Consider the following 24,677-nt stretch of genomic DNA (forward strand, 5'->3'; position numbering starts at 1 on the left):
GTTTCACCTTTTGCTATTTAATTATTTGTAGAGAATCTGATAGTTTTATCTTTATTTAGTTTCAAAAGGTTAGCATTGAACCACTTCTCAGTCTGATTTACCACAGTTTTCATTGTGACGAACAAATTCTCACAGTTTTGGTTAGTACACAGAAGAGTTGTATCATCGGCATTTTTATGGTAATAAGTGAAAGATGAAGTAATTTATATAAATGATGAACAACAGAGGTCCCAAAACAGAGTCCTGTGGTACCCCAGATTCGATTGGCGAAAGATCCGAAGTTCTATTTTTACCAAGATCAACGCATTGTTTACGATTGGTCAAGTAAGAGCTAAAGAGGGAAAGTTCAACTCCTCTGATTCCGTATTCATTCAGTTTCATTAGTAGATTGTGGTGAGAAAGACAGTCAAACGCTTTGCTCAAATCGCACAATGTGGCCGAGCTGTGCTGTTTTTGTTCAAAACCATCAACTATGCTCTTGACCACAGGAACAACAGCTTCTACAGTAGAACACGATTTTATAAAGCCATATTGATCCGTGTTAAGGAGATTGTTAATATCAAAGTAGAGATATAGTCCTGAGAATAATTTCAAAAATGTTGCCCAATATAGGGACGATGGAGATGGGTCGATGATTTTTAAGGAGGTTTATATCGCTGTACGGACAGTTGCACATATCTCGTGAAGTCTTGTATGCTACCGATTTGAAATGTTTTCTAGATGATAAGCATTATTAACATATAAAAACAATCCAAAATTTCAATGAATTAAATTACCCTATTGATTAGTATCGATGAAGGTTTCCTGAAAAATTTTTGAAAATCTTTCTGATCATCTGAAACACGGTACGAGCTGTCGGAAATGTATGTCAGGGTTGAAAAGATACTGTTAGATTTTCTAATTTCGAAAGAAAACAGCCACTATCTTCGAAACTACTGAAATTTTCGAAATTAATCTCAACGCAGTCTGATTTATTTTTTTGGCATTTATAATGTTGTGGAAATTCTCGAAAAAAAACCCATGTGAAATATCATAAAAGTTGCAGTTGTGAAATCTTATTATAACATATTTTGAAATTATAGGTTAATGCTAGATGCCATAATCCGCAACATTGATTAGACTGATGATATATCTTGATATTCGTACAAATTATCAGTTCTTCTTATGAATATTGTGATGTGCCAAATCGTTTTTGAACCGCCTGTATGAACAGGTGCTTTTTTATATTAAAATACAATTTTCGTTACCACTACATAATTCAATAAAATTCATTTTATTTATAGTTATCAATTGATATAATAATACACTAAACATACTCCATTTCAATATATAAACATAACTGGAAGCTTACCCGGAAAGTTAGTTGATAATAACTACAATAATAATTTCTATACGAATTTGATTTCTTATCAAGAACAAACTGATCACATCGAGAATTTAATATCTTTCACTTCTGAATTGATATCGAGTCTCTTCTTCATGAATTATTATTTACTTAAAATATAGTAACTTCCTACCCAGTACCCATTTTTACATAATTGTACATCGGACTATGACATGAAATATAAAAATAATCACAATAATGATTGAAATTCTAAGCTACCTCATAGGGTTCAAATTCCATATCATCGACTTTTTTTGGCCTACTTTTGACATTGTCGTAGTGATAAAAATCGTAGATTTTTTGCGAACCGTTATCGTTGTAAGTTGCATTAGACGATTTCTTATCGCTGGAGACTTCTCTCCATTTGGTCGTTTTGTTCTCTGGTATCTTCATTTCTTCTCCGATAATCTTTGGCTGATTTTCGTTATCTTTAATCGCTTGTTTCTTTATGCATTCATTGATAGCATTTTTCTCACTGAATTTATCTTCTTGCTCTTTTTCGTTTTCTGTATTAATTTCGTTTATGATCGAGCCCCTCTTCCTCAAGTTTTTTTTCTTCATCACTTGAGATAGCAATTGTTTCTTCGTATCCTGCATACTTTCAGTTCCTACCAATTCCAAGCGACTGCTGCAACTATTTGATTTCAGTATTCTGAATTTCATTCCGTGATAACCTTCTTTATGGTCTTTTTCCTTGTCGTTTTTCTCTACTTCGTTGTTCTTGCAGTTACTGCAATCCACGCACTTATTCTCGTTGTTTCTGATTTCGTTCATTATAGCTTTGGTCAAGACCGGTTGTCCGGACTTTTGATCGACCACTCTGCCGCCATAGTAAGTTACCGAAGTTCCGTATTCCCGGATTTTCTCCAAAATATCCTCGCTCACATATTCACAATAAATTTCGTTATCGATGGAGTCGTAGAGGTTCTCCTGGCTGCCAAAGTCTGACATATTAGACAGGTGGGAATTGGAATCCGTTGCGGAACATCTATCTTTATCCGGATCTGAACTGCAACATATATTTTCTTTCGTGGTTTGTTCACTTTCTTGAATAGTTTCAGATTTTTTCACGCCTCCTTCGAAAAATTCCCTCACCTGCCTAACCGTATCAGGATTGGGCAGTTCGTCCTCGTTGACTTCCTTGTTGACCCTAATGGGGTGGTAGAAGAAGTGCCGGTTCAATGTTGATTTGTTATCTGAGTCAGCGGATTGGTTTTTGTGTATCATGGTTGTGACGTTCTTCATCGATTTAAGACATGAGGATGGCTCGTAGGGAACCTTGGAACGTATCGGTTCTATAATAACGATATTGTTATCTATAAGTAACTCTTGGAAACTGTAATCTTGCAGATACTGTATGAGACCGTCGAACTGGGACTCCTTATCTGGAGCGAAAATTTTTTTTTGGAACAAATCAGACTTCACCAGTTTGTATCTGACATGGTCGAATTCGGGCTTGGTGCAGATACTGTTAGATTTCGTCACAGCTTTGTGGGGCTTTGGTTGATCCAGATCCTTCTTAGTGGCGTTGTTTTTTGTGTTGATAATTTCAACGGATGTTGGGCAAAGGCTTTCGAAAGATCTGTCATTTTCGAAAAAATGGCTGGAGCTGGTGTTTTCGAAGTAGCTGCAGGTTTCTTTGATGATTGGTGATATTTTTCCTGTTTTCTCCATCGTAGCTTTGGGTTCAAACAGTTGCTTCGTTAGTTGTACTTTACTTTGTGGTTTTTCTTCAACTTTCTCTTCGGGTTGTTCGAATATTTTTTTCACTTCTTCCACGCTGGTTTTGACTTCTGTTTCTTCGAGTTTTTGAACCTTATGTTCGTTCGTATCGCTTCCAACCATTCGATTCCAGTAGTTTCTCATAGTTCCGAGCTTTTCTTGGAATTCTTTCGAGCATTCGTCTCGGCAGTACAGAAGTGCCATGTCTTTTTGGTATTTCTCGTTCTCGTTTTGTTCACCCTCCAACTTTGTTGTTAGAGATACCACTGCCGGTTTTGTTATGTTATCGTTTTCGTCCAGTTTTATCTGACTGCCGTGTAATGTTTCTTTCAGACTTTTCACTGCTGCTATGAATTCCTCTTCGGATTTCAGCTCGCGAATATTTCTGTTGCTACCCCTGGCAACTTTCGAGATTTTCACTTCAAAGTCAACGGGAGCTGCGTTTCCGGCGGTTACGTCAAAGTGCCTACCTATATTCACAATAAACCTGTTTTCCTTTGAAGTTTGCTGGGAACGAGTATGCTGATTACTTTGTTGGCATTTACGTAATTTCCTGTCTATTTTCTCGCACTTCCTCAAGTTTTTACTCGCCGTTATATCCGGTAAGGAATGGAACTTATTGTCTTTCAAATTCGTCGTTTCTTTTGTCGTTTTTCGCGACAAATTCGAGAATTTCTTCGCCAAGAAATTTTGTAACGGCTTCCTCGAGCCTTTTTGCGTCTCCAGAAATTCTTTCAGGTAATTGTGACTATGAGATTTGGATTCCCTGACTTGTTTGCAATTATCTTTTTCTTCTTCGATATTCTCCTGTTTTTCCGCAGCAGTTTTTACCGATACGACTGTTTTATGTTGTTCAGCTTCTTGCGTCCCTGCGGGAACTTCTATCAGCGTTATATCTGGATTATTCGAAATATTCTCCGCTTTATTGGGTTTCTCTTTAGCCGAACTTTTATCACAAGTCTTTTCGGTGTTACAATCTGATTGTTCGGATTCAGAGTAATGATCCCTTTGGGGTGTTGTATAATGCTCGTTGTTTAAGTTTATTTCGTCCAAATTAGTGTCGGTTTCTTCTGTTGGTTTCTCTTCTGCGGCTTCTTCGGTTGTTCTAGAAGCTGAGAGGTTTATCTTGCCGTAATTTTCGTGATACGGGGTAGGATTTCGAATCGTGCGTGGTTTTGCTTTCTCGTACAAAGTTTTATTTGCACTCAGAACGATGTTTTCATCGTAGGGAATACTAGCATTCGGTTCGCTCTTGTCCCATTTCAGGTCTAACGGATATTTGGTTTTGCTGCTATTTTCGAAGGATACTGACGAAATGTTATCCGTTAAAGATATATTATCGGTATTGTCAGTGTCGTATCTCGCATCTGGATAATAGTTGGGTAGGCTAAGTTCTGGAAGTTCTTCGTAGGATATCTTTGATAGGCTGTTAATCGACGCTGCCTTGTAGTGGGAATCGAGACTGTCCGGCTGTCTCGTGGCTTTCGGAAGGTTTTGAAGGGATACGTAGGAATATATCTCGTGTTCTTTCTTGCGGTTTCGTCTGTGTCGTTGAAAGGGTTCAGGAGGTGTGTAGTCCGGGGAATGAGGGTTGAGTGCCTTCTACTTCGGTGGCGTTCTGGATTGTGGAGGTTTTCGACACTGGATCCTTTGTACCTGGAAGGAAAAAAATAGTAAAATTTTTGGTATGTGATGGAGCTGACCGGTAGTTGATGAAAATCCATTATAACGTATAATACAAGATTTTCACTTGATAGTTTACAAAACCGCGGAACGGTTTCCATATACAATAATCGCTGTTTTGTGACTTGTCGAGTGAAAATCTCACAATCACTGTAAGTTGAAGTTTTTGGATTTATCTACTAATATACAGGGTGTCCCATATAAAACTCCCCGGGCAAATATCTGAAAAATGGGAGAGAATATCCATATTTCGTGAAGGCAGATGATTTTGATGTTAAGGGGTCCTCTTATTTGCCAAGAGATCTAGCAATAGGCGTCTTCCAATAGGGCGTCGCGACACGGACGCCAAGTTTTTTGAATGGTAACCTAGATTTCTCGATTCGTTTTTGGATTCCGCATTAAATTCTGAATTCAGTCATATAGCACACTTGTAGTTTTCCTTGAATACTGATGAAAAAAGGCAATTTTATTGCATATTATAAACAGGGCCATGAATAAATCAAAATGAATGCAATAATACGAGTTCAATAAAATGAATACATCAGTTATGATTTCATTGTCTGTTCAATTTCATCTAGTTGCGTATTTCTGTACAAATTAAAATAAATGTTTCAAATTACCAAAAAATATGTTACTTTGACCATAACTCGACCAACATGATGATAACGAAATCAATTAGTGATTACAAGAATCATTTTAGTGAGTGTTCGAACTGTCTCCCTTCACGTCGAATACACATATTGCATATTTTTAGTAACTCCCGATTCGTGACAGCTAAAAGCGTCTCTCGCGTTATGGAAGTACAAACATTTGTGATTCTATTTTTCAAATCCTCTACATTTTGTGGACGTCGCATATAAACTAAGTATTTGATATTGGAGAAAGAAATCTAGTGGAGTAATATCTGGATTTCAAGCTGGCCATGATATTGGACCCTTATTTCCAATCCATTTCTCATTGAAAGTATCATCCAAATATTGGGTAACTATTCTATTATTATGTGGAGGTGCCCCATCTTGTTGAAACCACATTTCAGTCGAGTTTGTATTGGTAAATTCTCCAAGAGATTCGGCAACACATGTTGTAGAAAAACCAAGTATCTCTCCCCATTGAGAATTCCTTCAAAAAATGAGGTTCTATCAAATAGCTATCAATGATTCAGCACCAAACATTAATCCCCCACACAGACTGAAATCTCGTTTCTTGCACCGAATGAGTGTTCACGTCAGACCAAGAATCCAATATGTTTGTTTATTATACCGTTGTTATGGAAACGGTTTTCATCACTCCATAATATTTTTTTTAGGAACTGATCATCATCATGAATACGGGTGGACAACCATGCATTGAAGTTCAATCTTCTATCAACATCTCCTGAATATGGGAATATATTTTAGTTATTAAAAATGACACATTAAGATTATTACCTGGATGGAGTCTTTGAACCAAATGTATTTTGTATAGATGGAATTTGTTTTTTGACAAATTACGTTGTATTGCCGATTTCGAAATGTTACAATGCATTGCTACTTGTCTGGTAGAACTATATGGTTCCAACACTATTTGACCTAGCACTGCAACACTGTGATTCTCATCAGTAGCCGTTTTTGTTTTTTTTCGCTTCCGTTCATTTAGACATCCATTTCAAGCTAAAGATTTGGCTAAGCCAGCGAATGTTTTGTCTGACAGTAATTTTCAGTCAGGATACCGATTAGCGTATTTTCTCTCTGCTTCTTTTGAATTCCTTCTTGCTTCGCTATAAATACATATCATATCCAACTTTTCTGCATGTGAAAATTGAACCATTGTTCAATCCAACACAAAACTGAATACACTTTCGTCAAATCTGACAGGTCTTCTGACAGATCGATAAATACATTATTGCATTTATTTTGACTTATTCATGGCCCTCCTTATAATACGCAATAAAATTGCCTTCTTTCATCAGTATTCAAGGAAACTAGAGGTGTGCTATGTGGCTGAATTCAGAATTTAATGCAGAATTCAAAAACCAATTGAAAATACTGGGTTACCATTTGAAGAAATTGGCGTCGGTGTCGCGACGCCCTAAAGGATGACGCCTAGTGCTGGATCTCTACGTAAATAAGAGGACCCTCAGTTATCTGCTTTCACGAAATATGGATATTTTTTTTCATTTTTTAAATATTTGCCCGCGGAGTTTTATATTGGACACCTTGTATACATTTTAGTGAAAGCTGTATTAAGAGAAAAATGAATCTTATGTTCAAGCATAGAAAAGTTCCTATTTTACTGCCAGTTACTGTATAACTGATGCTTGGTTCTGGAATACTAACCCAAGAATCTGAAAATCGAATTCTCCTTTGGATTTGGCTCGATAATAATATTTGAGCGGGATGGACTGCACAGTGTCTAATATTGATTCAAATCCAAATAAATACTTCACTCATTGCCCATAACTTACTATTCAATTAAATCCTCCCGATCCCAGTTTTTTTAAATCCCAAAACTGAACCTGAACCTCACTAATTTAGTTTACATAAATGTCCAAATTATGAACAATCGTAGATATTTATCGATCGATCGATATTTATCTGGGCTGCCAAATTTGTAAGTGATCAGATACCTTAACACAACACCACTGGGCTACAATGATAGTTTACAAATAAAATCCTTCCTATAGAGTAGACGATGTGAAGTTGAAACTCATTTATTCTACTGGCAGGTTGTTTACTTTGGTGTTTCACAAGGCTCTGTTCTTGTCCTACTGTACATCAGAGTTAGAGTTGTTTCTAACGAACTCAATCAATCCTCAGATACGGAAATTCTGCACTATGCAAAGAAGGGTTGCAAACTCAATTATTTAGAATCCTTGGAAATTCACAAGCAACCTGTTAAATGATCAAATCGATTTAATTTACTCTCCGGTTTTCAAATTGGCACATCCGCATTGTGAACTGTAAATTCAGGTACTCAATCAAGTCAAGTACCTCTATTTCTGTTAGTACCTACAGGGGTGGTATATAATGGCGAATGTAATGAATTATTGTTAGTTTATTGTATAAGTTTGAAAATCCCCGTATAGGACGAAACTGCAGTAACGTTAGTTAAAAATAAAAGTGGTAAAAAACATAGAAATTTTCATTTTTCTTTTCACAAACTGTTTCTGTATCTAATTGAAAATGTATATTATTTTATAGTTTATAGTTTATATGACTAAGTAGCTAATATGTGTAATTTTGTTTGTTTGTTTGTTTTTTTTTTTCATTTAATTATTTTAACCAAGCTTTGTCAATAAAATATGAATCTTCAGACAATAAAGCATATTTTGACTTGACTTGAAGCGCTTAATGAAATGCCCTATATAAATGATACATTCGAACGTTTCTGTAGTAATATGTGATAAAAAACTATGAAAGCACTAATAAAGTAAAGTCTAAGAATGGCCCGAAAAGTTTGATTAGATTGGAAAAAAGAAGAAACCTTTCAATATTTTCACAATGATAATAAATGAGTTTCTCTCACCTATTTTCTCTAATCGAAGAACGGTCGATCAGTTTGGCCCTAGGAATCAGCTGTGACCTCCTCCTTCCTCCTCTTCCGTCTTCGCTATATTCTAAGGTCGGAAACAAGTTCTCTCTAGATATCGCCAAGCTGCGGCTTCTCCGTAGGCTGTATTGATCCTCCAAATCGACTCCCCAAGGGTTGATCGAGACGTTTTCCAAACTGGCTCTCAATTTGCTCTTCAGCTTCTTGGGCTGAGTCGTGGGGTTGTAGGTGGAGTGGCAACTGGCGTTGGAACGGTCGTGGTCTTTGGTGCAATTTAAGGTTAGTTTGACGTTGTTTATGCAGGAGTCGCTCCTAGAATGAGATTACAGAGTTGGACAAAAATATATTTGAGAGTTGTTTTCAAAAATAGGTTTTTTGGTACCACTTGCATAGGTATATCTATATGATTTTCACTTTGTCTTCAGAATATATACATTGATGTTGTTCATTGTTTGCTTACGATGAACTAAATTTATCCAAAGCGCTGTCAAAAAATCAAACAGGTATGTGGCAAATATAGTGTTGATGAATCAATTGAGTTGGCTAGCGAAATTTCGTTTCGGAGATTTTAGCCTCGAAGATGAGCCCCGAAGGGGTTGACCTACAGTAATCCAGAACTAAGATTCAAGGACCCTGGTGAAGACTGACCCATCAAAAACGATGCGTGGAATGGCGGGATAATTATACGTCAGCTCCCCATAAGGTTTTTGATGGTTCTGAACGAATTGGAAAGGTCGAAAAGCTCGAAAATGGGTGCCCTACGATTTGAACGATCGACAGATTTGTCACGTTTCGAGGTTTGTTCTTCTTTGCTTTTGCTCAACCAAAACGATTCTTTTTTGGTCACATCGTCAACTTTGAAGAAAAATGGATCCTCTACGACAACAGGAGTCGTTCAGGACAGTGGTTGGGCACCGATGAGCCACCCAGGCACTTCCCAAAGGCAAAAACCCGTGGCGTGCTACAAAGTATTCAAACACCAAATTGTCGTAAATGTTCAATATAGCCTTCTATCAAAAGCCAGGACGTAGTGGCTGATAATAAGATGGGCAGAACGAAACATCCACTAAGGATCATTTAACAAATTCAGGATTCGTCAGCCGAACAAAACCAGAAACACCTGTAGGGCAGACACCTGTCGTTTTCGCGAAATCTACCATCCTAACTGATCAGAAAAGAATTCCTTTTCTTCTTTTTTTTAGAAGATAGGGTACTAGCGTTTTGATCTATCAATATTTGCATATTCCATGCATAAAGGACCAATCTGAACAGAATAAAGTAATGATATGTTTGGTTGTATCTGGTCAGACACCCCCTAAAGCTAAACTGGCTACACTGACGAAAAATGAAACAGTTGACAGTCGAAATATCATCAAACAGCTGACAATTAAAATTAAACAGAAAATTTCAACTCGAAGACACTCCTTGTCAAACTTGTCCATAACCAAAACATTCGAGATTAGCAATGGGATTTTTATAAGGTTTCTATAGATGAGGTTAGACAACCAACTTTACATATCTATGTTTGTTATTTTCACGTTCGCCGAAGGTAGGTCACCACGGAGTCAAATCTATGTTGCTCTAAAACTTTTTTATTTATTTACAAAATGAAGTAGCGAAAATTGACATGCTACACTATATAGATATCTAGATATTTCATTAACTCGCCTTCAGAAATGTGATTATTATTTCCTATATTTAAGTACCCCATATTGGGTAATTGGGTTCTGCAATTTTATGTGAAGGGTAAATATTTGTTTTTTTCGAAATTGATGGGGAGTTTATTGTGACAGAACCATTTTTCAATCTCAATAAAATCTTTTTCTGGAGAAGCTTTCAGTAGGTTCCATGAAGAGTCAGTATACAAGACAGCCGTATCATCAGCAAAGCTCAGAATTTTACTTTTTCTTGGTATCTGTAGCAGCTCATTTAGATATATTTTGAACAGAATTGGTCCTAGAACCGTTCCTTGCGGAACACCATGAGTGACAGTTTTGGGATAACTCATAATTATCACTTTGGCTATGTTTGAGATTAGTGACATTTAGATGAGTCATCCCGCTAACTGAAAATACTTACTCGAGTGATAAAACATTGGAAATGTTATTGTGACTGTTTCAAGTGAAGAAAACTTCTTGTCCTGTTCCGGCAAAGCACATTACTCGTCTACTTACTCTTATTCTATATTTTTCATCATTATCGTTTATTCAGTTGAAAAATGCAAATATCTGAATATCTTTCATCGATAATAATTGCAAAAATACATGAAATGTTCCAGTATGAAAGAGTAAGAAATAAAATGCAGAAATTATACGAAATTAACCTGTTTTGAAAAAAACTATTCCTCAAAGATGTGTAGGTATGATTTATTGAAAATTTGTTCATATATTCGAAAAGAATAGGAACATTTTGCATTTATAGTCCTCTTGCCACTTTTTTTTTATATAAAATGGACCGGAGAGCGAATAATTCGAAACATTTACGAGTTTCATTGAATAGTACAACCAAATCGTGACTCTGTGTTCATGTATGAGGGTATTTTTCAACAGTTATACTGAAACTAGGTGGTATAGTTTTGAATTCTATGTCAACCTTTGTTACATATACATGTCTTTTCATGACTTTCGAAATGAGAAAGATCAAACTGTATTGGCGATAGAAGAAAATCAACATATTTTCACTGCACAGACAATTTAGTCCTTAGTCACTATTATATTCAGTAAAGATGAACATTTACGTCACGTGCGTGATTTGATCTACGCCACTGATTATGCTCATTTAATCATTTTAATTTCCCTAATTTCAATCCATTATAATACTTTTATTGGTAGCGTGCGGGTAAATAACACTTGGAAATGATGTTATTACACTCATTAAATTTGCTGCTCTAGTAATAATCAATTAAAAGAAGTATTAGCTTCTGTCACACATTGAGAAAAGGGTTGGGTGCACGAGTAGGTATTAAGCCTTTGCAATTTTTTTCGGGGTGAAAAAATTGTTTCGAAAAACTTACCTACTTTCTTATTAGATGATGAGGCGATTTTTCACAATTTTTAATAATGTATTTCATCGAGCATCTTTCAATAAACTGGATCTCGGTTTCGAAATGTATTCATTATCGGTTCGCTAATAACGTAGTATTTGCTTTTTCAATAAAATAACCTCTATGTCACAATTACCCGTGTAATTATTTGAACGTGTTACTTTTTGGGATATAGAAACTTGAGAATGAAAGGCGAAGTTCAACTTAGTACTCTAAACAACCATGTTGTTTTGACCCACGATTGTTTTATGAGTATGAGTGAGTATATGTTCAATGCACACAAGAATTACAATAACTCTTGTGAAAAGATTGGAATAAGAAAAATAACTAGCTAGGTGTGCTGTAGACAAGACAATATTCAATTCTAACTGTACTGTTACAAGGTTTGAAACGTTATGAATGAATTTTACAAAATGGCCATGCTCCACATCGACAGTTAGAGAAGGGATTTTTCAGATTTCGTTATTGTAGGGATAAACAAAGGTTTGTATTAACATAGGTAGGAGAGATCATAGTAGCGGGTAATTCCCAAGATAAGAGATACAAGGAATAATTAAGGAATTTGTATTTTATGAGAATAAGTGGATTAGGAAGGACCCATACATTAGAGAACTAACTGAAAAACCCCAATTAAGAATAATGAAGAATGGAATAACTTAAACAATATTATTTAACAGTACATAAAATAAAAATAATGCCATAAAACAGTCTGTTTTGTTGTACAAATTTTAGAGCTGGCAACTCTAGGCTAAATACTAAAAATTAAGATTCACTTGAAAAACAATAATTTTCATAAGATTTAGAACCGAACACATGTTTACGTAAATCGATAAAATATTATTAAACAAGCGAGAAATGTAGCTATCACTAGTGAGAATGAAATTTTTCGACGTGAGCCTAAGGCGAGCGCCTCAAATCATTCAACATTCTAGTGAGTAATGTCAATTTCTCGCGAATAGAATACTATACTATCATAAACTATACCCCACGATTTGATCTCCACAAACTTTATTTGAAAAATATATAACTACATGTTTCGCTAACATAGTAGCTTTATCAACAGTGATTTGAATACTACAAGTTGCTTCTTGCACTAATATTTATATACTACAGAATTGAGACTAACTCCAACAAATTACCTAAATCTCTACCTGACGTTCCTCTTCAATAATGATCACCTGAAGCATATTACCTCACTTCTACATCAATATAATAATTCTTTCTTGGTTTTTCTAAGAAAACAAGTTCAATAATGGTGATCCATTCAAATCCAGTTGGTCATTCATTCATTAGAATGTCTACATTTCTAAGTTTATTAATTTCCATTGCTTCCAAATGATTCAGTTTCAAACAATTATTTTCTATGTGTAAAATTTCGAAATATATTGAACTTGTTTTCCTATTTACATAGCTCGTATGATGTTTCTGGATTCGATTCCTAAATGTTCTATCATTTTGACCAATATATACCTTAGGACACGTTTCACACTTTAATTTATATACTGCTGATTTCTCGAATTTGGATGTTTTATCTTTATTATTTTTAACTAACTTTCCCAGCGTATTACTTGTTCTATATGCAATTTTAATATCTCGTTTCCTCAAAAATGAAGCCACTTTTTTTGTTGTTTGTCCAAAATACGTTAAAGTTCTATAATTTTGATTATCTAACTTATCGATAGGAAAAACGTCTCAATCGCTTTTGCGTAGATTTTTTTGAAAGGTATTTTGTTTATTAATTCGACTTCAAACCCATTGTTTACTGCAATTTGCTTGATGATATTAAGTTCTTTATTGAAATTATTTATTGAAAGAGGAACATTCACTAATCTGTGAATCATGCTATTATTATCAGCTGCTACTTTGTTTTGATATGGATATGTAGAATCGTAATGTATAGTAATACTAGTTGTTGCCCGCGGCTTCGCCCGCGTAGAATTTGGTAGTTGTAGTACTACTTAGTACTATGTTGCTGTATCGCTGCTGTTCCAATGTTTTGACAGAATCAGTATCAACGAACTTAGGCGTGCGAAGCGTTATAGAAAATTGTTCTACAGCGCCATCTAGTGGCGAGTTACAGAAAAATTTATAGCCTACAAACCTTCTCTATGAAAAATTACTTATACATGTCAAGTTTCATCACGATCGGTTGAGCGATGTAGAAGTTTATCACTTCCCAACCAACCAACCAATCAACAAACATCCATTTTTATATATTAGATCCGTATAGGACGGGTTGTGATAAATTGAAAAATCATGTTTGTTGTTCATTCTACTAACTATTGAGTTGTTTGCTATTTCAATAGTGAATTTCATGTTTTCATGAATTTTGTTAATATCCCTATGAGAAGTATCTAATTGTTTTTTGGTACCTATAAAACATACCAAAACGACATCCACATATCTATGCCATATCTATGAAAATTTCTGCAAGTAAGGGGCTTAATGGATTTTCTATAATCAAACCTCTTGAAGAGGAATACATATTTTTGTTGAATTGAAAATAATTTTGTTTGAGACATAACGAAGGTCAATGATTTCTCGTTTTATAACTGGGTTCACTTTATTTTTATCTAATAATTCTATTACAAAAGCAATAGTATCATCAGGAGGTATGCTGGAAAACAGATTCTGCACATCAGAAGATAGTAATTTTGCGTTGTCTGATAGAGAGAGGTATGTTCTCTATTTTATTAATTAAGTCATATGAATTCTGTAGACTGAATTTTGGTTGAAAGTTAAAATGGTTCAAGATGATACTGATTAGCATTTCTGATAATTTCACTGATGGTACAAAGTGACAAAGGAAGCCACTGGTCAAATTGACCGAGACAGAATTATTATTGATGTAGAAGTGAGGTATAGGTAATTTGTTGGAGGTAGTCTCAATTATGGTTACCCGTAGTAAATAAATATTAGTGTAAGAAGTAACTTCAAGTATTCAAATCACTGTTGTTAAAGCTACTGTGTTAGCGAAACATGCCGTGATATATTTTTCAAATAAAGTTTGTGGAGATCAAATCGTGAGGTATAGCTTATCAAATTACTATGTATATTCATCAAGTAACGGTCGAATTAATCAGAAATAAAAAGAATACTATACTTTTTCTACGACTCATATCAGTGATTACAGTAATTTGAATTGCTCTCATTTTGTTATCAAGTGAGGCGCGCTTGAAAAATTTTTTTTTCGCCACATTACGAATATCTGGTGGGATCTATTTATTAACAGCGATATATTAGAAACGAGAGAAATATTTTCAATATTCCTTAATGTGTCCTCAAATGTATAAGTGAGATGTATGATAATTCATATAAACGCCAAGGCTGAGGACTCACTTGTTATTTCCAACAGTCTTGTGAGTTCATTCGAAAGATGCGGTCATCAATGCCAATCGTGCAGCAAATATATCGCGGATATATGAATGACGTTTTAAATTTCGGAAGTATCGATGAGGTTTTTCTTTCCAATCACCTTTCAGATATATACGCGATTCGACCTTCATCAGTTGCATAGATTGCCGATGGATTTGCTTTTTGTTTATTCAACGACCGTGCAATCCATTATTAATGTTTACGTTAGACGTGGTGTCATCGCCGTTTCAACGTGATCATCCGTTATTCCCGGGATGTGAATAATTGAAATTGAAAAATAATCTTGTCGATGCCGATGAGCATGCATATGTTATCATCATAGTAGTTTAAGTGAGTTGCCGTTATTTCTAATTAGGCCCGGAAAACAAATATATTATTCTTGATCGGTAATTTGTGGCTACAAATTTTTCAAGTGATAACTCCTTATGGGAGGGTAAACCGCCTCGTTACTTAACGCGTAACGGCGCCAGTTTGTCTGGCTTTCCTTTCCCTCACGCATACGTCAGCGGTAGACAGGCTCCTCCTCTCTCGTCGGACAGACGCTCAGTGTTTAGTGTGCGTTACACATATACTGTTGACAGTATTATAAAAATCTGACTAGCAAGCACGTAATATTCTTTTATTATGTGTAACGTTGCTTGTGGTAGCTATAATATATGTACATACACAAAATAATCAATAAAAGATTTTATCAATAAATAACCTTTCTTTCCATTATCACATCAATATACATGAAATTCAAGTAATTACCTAAGCTTTTGTCAAGTTAAACTATTTCAATATTAAATAGTTCATCTTAGATTAGTTAGTTTTAAAAAATTCAGCAGTGCTTTAAAACTTTTTGTCGACGACCTAATTCTGTTCTGTGGATATTGTGGTCAATTAGGAATTTCTTCTTTTTCGTAATATAATGCATATTTTGTGTTTTTATTTCATATATGGTTAACACTTTTTAAGTTCATTCAAATCTGTTTTAAATCTGTTTTTCCGTTAACCAGCTATCGTACCCCTACGAACGACAACCCTCAGAAGTCGAAACTTGTGCGAGCTAAAGTCTAACGAGGTGTTACCTTTTAACGTGTGATTCCTAACACAGGTTGGCCGATAGCAACTGAAAATTAATTATTTAGCCTGGGGCTTGAACCACCGACCAACACGGTGGTCGATTTGAGAGAGTGAACAAAGCACCCACGGCAGATAAATTTGGAAGATTCAGTAGTTTTTATGTTTTTCTAAAAAAAAAAAATCTGTTTCCCCTTTTACATTTGTTGATATTCATCTATAATTCAATTCAACTTCATTCTGTGTTCACGTGAGATCATTCGTGTAAGTATTTCCTGTAATAGTGTCTTCCTCAAGAATTAAATATTTTGTCATTTCAACTTCAATTTAGCTGACTCGGTGTTCCTTACCTTGAACTTCTACTTAACTATGTCATTTTGCAAACTCCTCAGTTTTTAGGATGTTACGAGATAAGGGACGGTTGGAACTGGAGAACTTCGTGGTAAATGATGACTTTCTATACTCTCACATAAAAGTTATTATGCTATTTCCATATGTTGGGACACCAATATAAGGTGAACGTATGTACCAGTATACAGGGTGTAACTGAATAAGTGGAAAACATTTAAGGAGGTGATTCCTCATCGAATAAAAGATAGGATCTTTCATATAAAGAAACTTCATTGGAGCATCCCTTGTTAAGATACAGCCCCTTAAAGGGGGTACATAAAATTTGTATAACAAATTTTTTCACAAGCACTGAAAAAGTTACAATATTGAAATTAACCTGACGTTTTGTACTACTAAAAAGACACTTAGCCAGTAATTTATTTGGTTTACCCCATGATTGTAATGGGTGGAAAACGCAACCCCTAAAATTTATTTCCAATGTAACTTTTTGTCTTATTATTTGTTTACCTTTTAAAAATTTATTTCCGGTAGCCTGTTTCATTCTAAACAAAAAATGTATCTTGGGTTTTTTGCCCAAACTAAACCAGTTCGCAGCAAAAACTTATTTTATGAACAACTACAGAGATACATCGTCATAAATGCGAACTGGATTTATTATTTTGTAGTTAGTACCTGCATTAAACGTTTAAAGGGTAATACACAAAACTAATTTATTGATAACAAAACACAAAACATGTAGAAATCATAGTAAAAGTTTAATATGTCTACCTTCAGACATTACGCATGCGTCTAGACGTCGGTGCATTGAGCCACGTATTCGCTCAAATATTCCTGGAGTCTCTCTGATTACCCTGCATGCATCGATGATGCGGTTTCTTAAGTCCTCTACATTGCGAACAGGAGTACGATAAACCAAATGCTGTAAATGGAGAAATCGAGAGGATTGAGATCCGGGGATCGAGCGTGCCAGTTCTGTGGTCCTCCACGACCTATCCACTGATTTGCATGTTTCAGTTAAATGCTGACGTGCTACTTGACTAAAATGGGCGAAAGCCCCATCTGGCATAAAAAACATATCCCTTCTGACACCCAAAGGAACTTCTTCCAGCAGTACTGGATGCACTTCTCTTAAAAATTGCGTCACCATTTAATCGAGGAGGTAGAAAATGAGGCCCAATTAAATGATCCCCAATAACTTCGAGCCATACGTTAAGAGAAAACTGTTCTTGATGGTTAGTTTCGACAATAGCAGCCCATATGTGGTAATTATGAAAATTAATAATATTGTCCCGAGAAAAACTACATTCGTCTTTGAATTCTATTGTCTTCAGAAAGTCACAATTTCTTCTAATCGTTTCCAGCATCCAGTTGCAAAATTCAAGACGGTTCGGAAAGTCTCGCGGTTACCGTGCCTGTACTCGTTGCAGATGGTAAGGGTATAAGAGTTGTTTCTTTAAAATTCGAAATACCGTCATATGTTCAACATTTAGCTGGAAAGCAATCTTTCTAGTACTGGTAGTAGGTTGTTCTTCAATCAAATTAAGTACTGCTTCCTCAAGCTGTGGTGTTCGTACTTCTCGATGGCGACCACAATCCTGCGTTTTTTTGTCGAATGAACCATATTCTCGTAATCGTTGATGAAGTCGAGAAAATATTCTGTGTGAAGGATGCTGCCGTTGAGGATACATTTCAGCATATCTTCTAGAAGCTTCTAAACCATTTCCCTGCGACAGACCCTAAACGTAATGCATATCAGCCATTTCCTCATTTGTGTATGCCATTTCAATAACAAGTGAATTATTAAAGTAACAAATTAAGAACAGAACAACAACACACAATTAGTATTAATTCAATTTCGAAAATTCACAAACTGACAGCGTCATACCAATTTAATTGTCATTATCGCTAATAGCAACCTACTATATAGATTAGTTTCGTCTTTTGGCATTTATGACAATGTATCTCTGTAGTTGTTCGTAAAATAATATTTTGCTGCGAACTGGTTTATTTTGGGCAAAAAACCCAAGAGACATTTTTTTGTTTAGAATGAAACAGGCTGTCGGAGATAAATTTTTAAATGGTAAACAAATAATGAGACAAAAACTTACATTGGAAATAAATTTTAAGGGTTGCGTTTTCCACCCGTTACAACCATGGGGTAAACCAAATAAATTTCTGGCTAAGTGTCTTTTTGGTAGTACAAAACTCAAGTTAATTTCAATATTGTAACTTTTTCAGTGTTTGTGAAAAAAATTTTTATACAAATTTTATGTACTCCCTTTAAGGGGCTGTACCTTAACAAGGGATGCTCCAATAAAATTTCTTTATATGGAACATATAATGAGGAATCACCTTCTTAAATGTTTTACACTTATTTAGTTACACCCTGTATATACAATAAACTTTCTTGTTGTATAAAAGAACCAACACCTTCGCCAAAAAGTGAATTTATGAAAGTCGTAAATAAATATGAAGTGAGACAAGGTATGGTGAATTTTAGTAAAGTAGGTATGATATTGAAGTATTGTGATTGAATGTGTAGAATAGAAATCTTAACATCTTTGCAATAAGTAATTTCTATCATATGAACTGTCATATCAACCTTAAAAATGTATATACCTTAAAAATCATAAAATTTGGTGTTCAAATGTTTCCAAATGAATAAACAAATGAATGAATCAAACTCAAGTTTATGATTTTATATAAATGTGTATTACAATACAGGTGCGTATTTGAAATATAAGGTTGATGATGAAATATAATGAAAGAAACATCGCTTTGCAAGTTGGTTCATATCAGATTATGTCAAATGCGAAATATTATTGAAAGTGCCTTCGCTATTTTTATATCATTCAAAATAGAAGCGGTAGTAAAGTCAAAAAAGAAATTCGACAATTCCAGTCTTTGGCGAACACTTCAAAAATAACATCTGATATTCTTGCTCTGTAAAGAGATTATTCTAGTTCCCCAAAACCGATCTTGTAGGTCTTACCGTTTCCGGGATAGCAATAGTGGAATCAGCTAAAAAATGGACTGTATAAAATTCTATCGAATTTTATACGATGAAATTGTTGAGCCTGATCTGTTTTTTCACCTGTTGATGTGACTTGAGTGATTTAGGTGTTGCACATAATTTTTTAAAAACATATCAGTCTTCTTCAGTCAAAATATTCAATATCGAGAAGTCAAAAATCTCGGAGCCTATGGTTTCAGGATTGACTAACATAAATTATTATAGGATGATCCAAATATCTACCATATAGGTATCAGCTATTTTTTTTCACCATCAAATAATCACACTGAATGCTTTTGAGAGCCATCAAAGTTGCTCAGTAGTATATTATGCAACGATCATGGAATGATGGTTATTAAGACACGAGCATTAACCGGGATACGAAACGAGCCGAAGGCGAGTTTTGTATGGTATATGCGAGGGTATTAATAACCATTACATGAGAGTTGCATACGCTATTTTTTCTAAACCCGATAAATAATGAAAAACTATTTATATTTGTATTAAACACATTTACAGTAATTAACTCATATTTTTTTAAAAAAACACAAACTTAATGGTATTATCATGGATATATGAAAACTATAAAGATTCTAATTATATTTATATTGAATATAACAACTGTAATTAATCTGATCTTTTAAAAATATTGGAGTGGATGGTATTCCTTCTATATCGCTGATTTCAGACATTTTGATAATATAGGTAGGTAATATGAAAACTGATTTTGACAAATAAAGCAATTAGTTACTTAGGTTAGAATCTAGGACAAACAAAGGAACAGGATTCTTGATTGAAAAATTATGGGTTTCTATTGGTTGATAATCTGTATCGTTATGAAAAATCTGTATCATAATGGATATCATTATGAAACGGATTATGGTCATATAAGTGTATTGTTAGAGTACGGGTGTAGAAAATAGTATATTATGCAACGATCATGTAATGATGGTTATTAAGACACGAGCATTAACCAGGATACGAAACGAGCCGAAGGCGAGTTTTGTATGGTATATGCGAGTGTATTAATAACCATTACATGAGAGTTGCATACGCTATTTTTTCTAAACCCGATAAATAATGAAAAACTATAAATATTATATTTGTATTGAACACATTTACAGTAATTAACTCATATTTTTTGAAAAAAACACAAACTTAATGGTATTATCATGAATATATGAAAACTATAAAGATTCTAATTATATTTATATTGAATATAACAACTGTAATTAATCTGATCTTTTAAAATTATTGGAGTCGATGGTATTCCTTCTATATCGCTGATTTCAGACATTTTGATAATATAGGTAGGTAATATGAAAACTGATTTTGACAAATAAAGCAATTAGTTACTTAGGTTAGAATCTAGGACAAACAAAGGAACAGGATTCTTGATTGAAAAATTATGGGTTTCTATTGGTTGATAATCTGTATCGTTATGAAAAATCTGTATCATAATGGATATCATTATGAAACGGATTATGGTCATATAAGTGTATTGTTAGAGTACGGGTGTAGAAAATAGTATATTATGCAACGATCATGTAATGATGGTTATTAAGACACGAGCATTAACCAGGATACGAAACGAGCCGAAGGCGAGTTTTGTATGGTATATGCGAGTGTATTAATAACCATTACATGAGAGTTGCATACGCTATTTTTTCTAAACCCGATAAATAATGAAAAACTATAAATATTATATTTGTATTGAACACTTTTACAGTAATTAACTCATATTTTTTGAAAAAAACATAAACTTAATGGTATTATCATGGATATATGAAAACTATAAAGATTCTAATTATATTTATATTGAATATAACAACTGTAATTAATCTGATCTTTTAAAAATATTGGAGTCGATGGTATTCCTTCTATATCGCTGTTATCAGACATTTTGATAATATAGGTAGGTAATATGAAAACTGATTTTGACAAATAAAGCAATTACTTAGGTTAGAATCTAGAACAAACAAAGGAACAGGATTCTCGATTGAAAAATTATGGGTTTCTATTCTGTTTAAAATCTGTTTAAAATCTGTTTTTCCGTTAACCAGCTGTCGCACCCCTACGAACGACAACCCTCAGAAGTCGAAACTTGTGCGAGCCAAGGATTAACGAGGTCTTACCTTTTAACGTGTGATTCCTAACACGGGTTGGTTGATAATCTGTATTGTTATGAAAAATCTGTATCATAATGGATATCATTATGAAACGGATTATGGTCATATAAGTGTATTGTTAGAGTACGGGTGTAGAAAAATATTGTTATGATTCCGATGGACGTTATTATATCGCCATAAAACTGATTAATTTCTCATAACGGTAATGGATTGCATATATTAATGTTTATATTTTTCTTGCAGGTGAGTAAAAACATCAACCAATTTTTTTCTACTGACGGTGAGTAAACATTACAAAAGGTTGGTTCCAATTAGCTAATGAATTGTTTTTTAATGCTTCAGAATATGAATTGAGGAAATAATTACGTGAATAAAAAACATTGAAACGAACTTTTTACTTGAAAAAGGGAATTTTTCTTCTTGGAGTATATGCGGTTTCACAGTTTTGTCATATTGCTAATGACATTCAATCTCGAAGATTTTTCCTCAACTTCAATATTAAAATATGATTCGTCAATTTCAGGAGTGACTTTTCATTAGTGCCTTTTTATTTTCTTTTTTCTGTATTATGACATGCTATTTGAGAAACATAAAAATATAAATAGGACCAGGTCACAATGTTTAAATATTTTTCAAGAGTGGGTCATGCGAATGAATAAAAACATTTTATAGAAATAATGGTTACTTATAATGGGTTAATTGGAAGGCTATTTAGGCGGATATGGTATTGATTCTGAACATATAAATATGATACTTGCTTTAGCCGTTTCATACATATTATAAAAACCCTTTAAGCGGCTAATACAAATTGATGCGACGCGCGTGATGAAGAAAGGTTGTAATTGATAATATTCACATAAAATTCGAAAATCTTAGTTAAAATGAATCTATATCTTCTATACTAATATAAAAGTTTGTGAGGATGGATTTATGTATGCATGTATTTTTGTGGCTCTTTCACGCCTAAACGACTGAACGGATTCAGATGAAACTTTACATAAATACAGCCTATACATCAGAATAACATATAGGTTACAATTTTATGAAATTACTATGGATCTTCATCAAGTAACGACCGAATCAATAAGAAAAAAATCTTTTGTGGTAGCCACTATATGCAAAATACTGAGCCATAAATACAATTAAATTGGATACTTTTTTTACAATGCACATTTTAGAATATCTGTCAAATTCTTATAAAAATTGGTACAATTGTCATTTTGAGTATTTAATATATATGAACTTTGTTACACTAAGTAATTTGGACGAATCGTTTAAAAGCTATCATGATAAGATAAACTTGACGCAACGTAGCCATTACGCTTTGCGTCTAGTGTAAGATGTAAGTTGTTTTTTGCTGATGCTATTCAATATTGTATAAGTGGGTACGTATTGATTAACTGACAATCTTATATTGACGTACAGCCGAAGCTACTGAACCTAGAATCTTGCAATATGCAGGTAGGTTCTTTGTATACCATAAGAATCAAGAAAGGGAATCAGGAATTTTCATCACCAAGGGGAAAAAGAGGTTCAAAGATTATCTTGAATATCGTCAGTTTTGAAGTTGGAAACCTGAAGTTTTGGGAATATTGTAACTATTTGGTTCAAATGGTCTGTCACGAAACTTAATGTTTTAAAAAAAATCTGTTTAAAATCTGTTTTTCCATTAATCAACTGTCGCCCCCATACGAACGGCAACTCTCAGAAGTTGAGAAACTTGTGCGAGCTAAGGACTAACGAGGTCTTAACTTTTAACGTGTGATTCCTAACACGACGAAGCATATTCTACGCGGGCGAAGCCGCGGCCAACAACTAGTACTTCATACGTTATAATGGCATTCGTAGATTTATTTGACTTATTTTTCATATCTATCATTCATCAAGATTCTCTTCTCGTTCAAGGCGTTGATTCATACCATCATTAACAATACATATATTAGCTGCTTCATCGTCCAATGAAAGTGTACTTTTTTATTCAGTCTCTCGAAATAATTGGAATAACTGTATAGCTCTTTCCAATTGCGTGTTCCATTTGATCATCGGTGTGACTAATTACTACTAACGCTAATTTACAGAAAATATACCACCAGGTCAACTACCTCCACACGAAAGAAATAATAAGGCACATTTTGTACTCTCTGAATTGCACAATTCTGATTGATTGCAATAATCGCTGAGGCAGAAAACGCAATAGTAGTTTGATTTTTTCTTCTCGACTTCAACCTTAGAACTTCGTGCAATAAAAAATAGATTGAAACCTTGTCATCGATTAAGTTTCATTTTTATGTTTAAATCGATACGAGAAACCTCAATCTTGATGTACATTTAATTCGAATGAGTTGATATAATTAATTTTCTTGGAAAATGAGGTTGGAGACTAAGAATTAATGAGAGATTACTTATATTTTCATTACTACAGTTCAAGTTCAAAATTAATAGTGTGATGAAATATATTTTTATCCTACTTTGTAACGAACGCTTTTTAGATATTTTCGAACTTCCAATCAGATTTAGTTGATGTGGAGATAAATATATCTGTGAAAAATGAAATTAGATAATATTTGCCCGAGCTTGAAAAACTTGATCTTATCAAATAGATACCCAGTTGTTCTTTTGCTTCCTATCGTAAACATTCATTTGATGGCATCAGCTGATTCACCTTGATTGAAGAATGTTGAAATGAACTAGTAATCAAGTATAGTAATATTTGAACAAATTGATAATGACTCTTTCAGCAGTACTGAAAATTTGTTTTTTAAAGCGTGGTATTCACCAATGCTATTTGATCATCCTAATAATGTAGTAATTTTCAAAGTAACCTTGAGCTACAGAACTGCATGTCTAGTCTCCATATCTTTTCAGAATGCTAATGTTAATAGTGATATTATCTCTAAAAACAATCACTTGTATTTTTCCATAGTTTGTAAGCGTGCGAAAAGAAGGCGGAAAAAGTTGTGATTCTCGGAACTTTGAAAAAAGTTTGTGTGTTTCTAGACTTACAACCCTCCAAAATTGGACGATGCATCTTATTAGAAATTTTACCATTTATCGCAATTATCTTGAATTTAAAAAATAAAAACTAACAAAGTTGAAATATTCAGCACAAACAATATATTAAATAATGTCAATCTTTTATTCAAATAATAAGCCGCGTACAAGCTCAATTTTTAGAGATATAACCGTTTTTATAGTTATGATAGCGATAAAAACGTTTTACTATATACTAGAAAAACCTCACCTCAAGAAATAATATTTTCATTTCATTTCCTGGTGTAAAGTTCACCTCCTCCACATTTTCTTCGAATTATTTACAACTGTTATGTCCCTTTCGTGACTTCATAATTTGAATCGATACAAGTAGGTATGTAAATTTCACACTAATAG

General features: G+C 34.1%; 2 protein-coding genes across 3 annotated transcripts in view; one reads left to right on the forward strand and one right to left on the reverse strand.

Moving 5' to 3' along the window:
• Positions 1 to 24,677, forward strand: part of MCU (Mitochondrial calcium uniporter) — a 212,708-nt gene that overhangs the window by 48,261 nt on the left and 139,770 nt on the right. The gene's annotated exons all lie outside the window — the stretch shown is intronic.
• jv (javelin) lies at positions 1,257 to 11,402 on the reverse strand. Its single transcript, XM_074184572.1, is given in 4 exon segments — positions 1,257 to 4,537; positions 4,540 to 4,762; positions 8,294 to 8,629; positions 11,335 to 11,402. Coding segments are annotated over 4 exon segments (3,555 nt in total). The 5' UTR covers positions 11,388 to 11,402; the 3' UTR covers positions 1,257 to 1,594.

This window comes from Leptinotarsa decemlineata, unplaced genomic scaffold (assembly GCF_025532065.1).
Source record: "Leptinotarsa decemlineata unplaced genomic scaffold, Ldec_3_MD MMD2_tig00026354_RagTag_RagTag, whole genome shotgun sequence".
Classification (NCBI taxonomy): Eukaryota; Metazoa; Arthropoda; class Insecta; order Coleoptera; family Chrysomelidae; genus Leptinotarsa; species Leptinotarsa decemlineata.